The 5762-nt window shown below is 29.9% G+C and overlaps 1 protein-coding gene across 1 annotated transcript in view; it reads right to left on the reverse strand.

Moving 5' to 3' along the window:
* Positions 1 to 2089: 2089 nt before the first annotated feature.
* Positions 2090 to 5762, reverse strand: part of LOC142318987 (tubulin monoglycylase TTLL3-like) — a 23627-nt gene continuing 19954 nt past the window's right edge. The window contains exon 11 of the mRNA XM_075355731.1: positions 2090 to 3541. Within this exon, the coding sequence (XP_075211846.1) occupies positions 2274 to 3541 (1268 nt within the window). The 3' untranslated portion in view covers positions 2090 to 2273. The remainder of the gene's footprint in view (positions 3542 to 5762) is intronic.

The following is a 5762-nucleotide window of genomic DNA, read 5'->3' on the forward strand; positions in this document are numbered from 1 at the left end:
ATTCCACCTATTCATCTGACACCTTTACTTCAGATTTTTAAACCCCAATCTACATTTCATTATCACCAAATTATGGTTGCTATCAAAGTCTGCTCCAGGATATGCTTTGCAGTCGAGTTGATTTCTAAATCTTTGTTTAACCATGATATAATCTATCTGATACCTTGCAGAATCACCAAGCTTTTTCCATGTGTAGTATATTCTATTATGATTTTTGAAGCTGGATGTTTTGTGCAAAACTCAGTAAGTTGGTCCCCCCTTTCATTCCTTTTGCCCAGCCTAATATATTCACCCACAATATTTCCTTCCTTGTCTTTTCCGATGCTTGCATTCCAATCCCCAACTATTATTAAATTTTCATCCCCTTTTTTATGTTTAACTGCTTTATCAATTTCTTCGTACGCACACTCTACCCTATCATCATCACGGGCACTTGTAGGCATATAGATGTTAACAATCGTTGACTTAGGTTTTGATTTTATCCTTATTACAATGATAATTACCAGAATAGATTTCTAGCATCAGAGTACTGGATTATCACCCATGGCCATAAAAGTGTTGAGGTTCTGTTTTCTATTTGTTTCATGTACACTTCACTACAGTAATACTCCATTTTGGTTTTATATTTTAATAAATGTTTTTTTATATTTTAATAGGACTGGATACGGATTTACAAATGTGCCACCTACAGGATGAACGACCAGCCGGCACTGCCACGCAGCCTATTACCACCTTCAAAAATTTATCACCTATGAAAATTTGCTGCCATAGGCTGTAGCCTAGCTAGCTTATTTAAAAAATACACCACCAAAGGAACCTGTTTAATTGAAAATATCACATCAAACATTGTTCCTTGTTTATAGAACCTAAAATCAGATTACAATTTTAAATCAAGATTTAAAATTCAGAAGAACAACACTTCCTCTCAAAAAAAAGTATTTTGGAAAACTAAAATGAATTAAGTATAACAGAACAGCAACAATATGAATTTCTGAAGAGATTACAGTAATTGGCTTACAGAAGTTAGCACAACTCAGCTTAGTAATGAACATGAAATGAAACTGACAAAATGTAGCAACATAACACTAGCATTAGCTTAGTTTTCTGAGTGAATCAGTCTTAAATATAGGATGTGTCAATATAGAATTAGTTATCTATAGATTAAGTATTTTCAGCACTGCTGAATTCTTGATTTTAATGTGTGATTATCCTAGATATTTTGATTTTATTGTTGTTTAGTAGCTCTATTTTAATTATAGATATATACTTTGATAAGGATTTACTTTTAGTTGATTAGAACTTTCAGTACTATTTCAATTAATATAGACCAATGGCTCATTTGGTAAATAGTCTGCAGTTATTAAAGTCAGAACATAGACACTGTTTGTTGTTTTCATCTGTGATGTGATCTTTCTGCTGAGAAACAATGCAATAAAAAGGACCATGTTCATTACTAACCCAGTCCTTGTCAAACAATATCAAGATATCATTTATAGAATGAATGTATATTACATTTCCTTAGAATGCACTGTTGTGAATTGATAGAAATGAGGAAGACAATGGCAAACTATTACTTCATCATTCACTTTCTGTATTAAGCCAGGTACGGATGCTTTTTATTCTTCAGTACGGCTGTCAATTTCAGGGTTTCTTATCAGATTACCTATATGTCATTTGGTTGTGACATGAGACAAGTTTACAAAGTAAGCACTGTGGGTCTAACTCTCTCCATAAAAAAGGATGGTGTGTGAGTTTGTTGTATGTGCTCATTTTTATTTTAACTGGTATTGACGAAGCAGACCAATGGTGGTGCGCCAGGTAGCTGTGCACAGTGCACAAACGATTCATTCGTTTGAACAATTTATACTTCTTGATACAAATGATTTATCTAAAATTATATTGTGTTTCGGGGATAAAAGAGGAAAACATTGAGGTTAAGAGCCGTGTTACAAAATCACAACTCAGAATGGATCCCAAATAAATGAGTCTAGCTCTTGTAAAACAGATTTAAATATACAATACATTAATATTTAAAAGATGCAATTATTTATTAATTTAAAAGATGGGAAAAAATTGAAATTGTGCATTATTATATCTGTTTATTTAAGATCCCTCAAAAAAAGATGTTTAGTTACATTTATTTATTTTACTTCCTGTACATCTACTACAAAATGAATTTATTCCCTGTTGTAGTATATTTTATACTGAATTGTGTTTTTTCTTTAATTAACTGCACTTAGTTATTTTCATCATACTTAATTAGTTACATTTGTTTACTTTTCTTCCTGTACATCTACTACAAAATGAGTTTTTTCCCTGTTGTAGTATATTTTATACTGAATTGTTTTTTTCTTTGATGAACTGCACTTAGTTATTTTCATCATACTTAATTGGTCAGCAGGTCCTTCAGGATTTTTATAATTTCTAAGATCCACTTTGTTTTCACTTGTATCATGCTTTTCTTTATATTTATTTTCATTTTCCGGAAGAGATTTGAGTATTTTATTGTCTCCAAAATCCAATTTGTTTTCACCTGTATCATGATTTTCTTTACATTTATTTTCATTTTCCAGAAGAGATTTGGGTTTTATGTTGTTTCCAACATCCAGTTTGTTTTCAGTTGTATCAAGATTTTCTTGATGTTTATTTTCATTTTCTGGAAGAGATTTGGGTTTTATATTGTTTCCAAGATCCAGTTTGTTTGCAGCTGTATCATGATTTTCTTTAGACTTATTTTCATTTTCCGGAAGATATTTGGGTTTTTTATTATCTTCAAGATCCAGTTTGCTTTCGAATGTATCATGATTGTCTTTATTTTCGTTTTCCATAAGAGATTTGGGTTTACTGTCTCCAAGATCCAATTTGCTTTCAACTGTACCATAATTTTCTTTATATTTATTTTGATTTTCTGGAAGAAATTTGGGTTTTTTATTGTTTCCAAAATCCAGTTTATTTTCAGTTGTATCAGGATTTTCTTTAAATTTATTTTCATTTTCCAGATGAGATCCATAATTTGTTTTTACCTCTAATGTACCCTCGCCTTGTCTCAAATCATTACTGCTACTGGCCTCAGATTTTGTGGTATGACTATCCCCATTAGAAGAAACTAAAGAACATGAGCTATTTACAATGTATGTTAATATCATATTTTTTATAAAATTTGAAGTGGATGCACTTGCTGTTACTGACTGATTGTTTTGTTTGCGCTCTGATTTCATATTTTTATCATCTTGCTTGTATTCTTTTTCAAATTTGTCTCTTAATATATCATTTTTTTGCGTTAGTATAGACATAACACATTTTGAAGGAGAATCTTCAATACAAAACATTTTTCCTTGTGCAGTTTCTCGTATGTCCACTACAGGATAAAAGGTTTTACCGTTGTTAGAGTATTTACCTTTTTTTTTATGCAACACCATTTTTTTACCAATAACTGCAACATCTGATGCCAGTGCATATGCATTTGATAATGACTCTTGCTTATATATTAAGGTGAACTGACCAGTATCAGCGTTTGGATTGGCTCTTCGATCGACGACAACTGAAATAAATATAAATACTTAATAAATAACTATTTTCAATGAGAACAAATACTTTTTTATTTTTATCCTTAACAGTTAACAAGAACAAAGCATTAACTTATGTACACAATTTCAAAATCTGACATTCAGCTATCAAGAATAGAAAATGTGAGCTTTAAGCTTATCTTTTTATGCAATTCATATCACATTGCTGAAATAGCATTTCAGTTACAGTGTCACATAGGTTTCATACAAATTACTACTGATAATTTTCTTGAAATTAATACAATTTTAAATCTCGTTCACTTACTTAGTCAACAGTTGATTTTTTAAGACTCGATTCATTGACTTCTGATTATATATTAAGCTGAACTGACCAGTGATAGAGTATGGATAACTTTTCCAATCAATTACAACTGAAATAATCATATAAAGGACTGTACTTTTTTGAATACCAGTTATTTATTTTCCATGTTTTTCCTTAACTTAAATTGCTATTAAAAATAATTAAGATTTTATTTCTATAAATACACATAAATTTAAAAAAAACTTTTAAATAATGCACAGAAAATAATCTCAGTTATTCAGATACAGAGATTTGACTATTAGTTTTGTTATCTGGCGTAAAATGCTAACTTGAACATATCCTTCTGAGGATATTCATGTCAGAAACAGAACTATTAAAATATAATACCAACAATGTCATTAAACTTGACAATCTCATTGATATTCTTGCTGTAAACAGATTAGTTCATAATGAAAAGTATGTATGTTAATGAAAAGTAATTGTTTCATTTTATTAATATACTGCTTATTATTATTTAGTTTACTTATGAATGTGCTGCTTTACCTGTTTGTAATTACTACTTATTTTATAATTTTGAATCTTCTACTTGTTCTTAAAGTGACAGGATGTGTTCAGTTGTCTATGAATCCTATTTATAAAAACAGGTTGTCTGAAATTGGGTGGATTTAAGTGCTGTGAATAAGATTGTCTCTAATGTTGGTTTTCTGAATATTTTAAAGTATATTTTTGGTTGGTTGTTTTTTGCGATGAGGTCAAAAATAAGAATTTTTTTATGTTCATATTCATCTTAAATTTAATGTATGACTTATTTTGTTTATGTATGTATGTTTTTTCTCTTAGTACAACAAAATTGTATCACTGACATATCTCTTTCAGTATATTAATTTGTACAATTGCCATCATCCATAAAAATAAAGAATTAGGCAATTAGTTGCTTCAGAAAACTGGTAACACAAGTAATCTCAAAACAGCTGTGTTCAAGACACTGCAGCCATTCACTCTGTGCAGTCTGTGCATTCACTCTCTTTATTAAACTAATGAGCCTCTGAAAAAGTACTGATTTTTATTATTTAATTCTGATTTCCTAATATGTTCAAATTATTCATTATAAGCCTTATTTAGAGTTTATTAAGTATACTGTTCATTTTTCGAGCAGTGGATTATGACTGGTAAGTTTTCATTTTTTAAGGCATACACTATCTCTGTGTGCTTAAATGATTTATTGTTCAATTAGATACCTCCACACACCATAAGTCAGAGGTTGAACAACATTTTACTGAGGAAATCCTGAGCCTTTTTTCAGCTGCCTATTTAATATCTAAGAGAAAAACTATCTCAATCTACTTCTATCCTAAAAAATTCTTATCACTTGTGGATAGATATCTCTTCTCAGCATCCACTTTTTGATCACACTTTTTCATGTGGTATCGTGAATTCACAATACATTACAAGAACTTGCATCTTTCTTTAATTGTACACATTTATTTAATTTACTTTGAAAATTATACAATTACAAATAATACCTTTTAAACTTCTTGTCAGTGAACTAAGTTATCCAAAGACTTTTGTTATTTCTTTATAGTCAGATGAAATAGTTCTATACTTTCTTTTCTGTTATTAGTAAGCAACAACAGAACTTTCTGGATGTTTTACTAGAATTTGACCTTTAATTTTACTTTATAGCTTCCTCCACAAACAAGAAATGGATATAAAATTATATATAATCCACTTCTTGACTAACATTTTATGCCAGATAAGTACGAGGTATGACTATTAAATAATGAGACTAATGCTGTAAAATATTTTATTTTAAATTTATACATATTTAGTTATTATCCCCTTGTCTGAAATCTTGTTCCTTTTAATGCCGATTTGACCTTGGGGAACAGATAAAAAGTCACATGGTGCCAGGTCAGGCAAATAAGGTGGATGGT

This window comes from Lycorma delicatula, chromosome 2 (genome assembly GCF_047948215.1).
Source record: "Lycorma delicatula isolate Av1 chromosome 2, ASM4794821v1, whole genome shotgun sequence".
Lineage (NCBI taxonomy): Eukaryota > Metazoa > Arthropoda > Insecta > Hemiptera > Fulgoridae > Lycorma > Lycorma delicatula.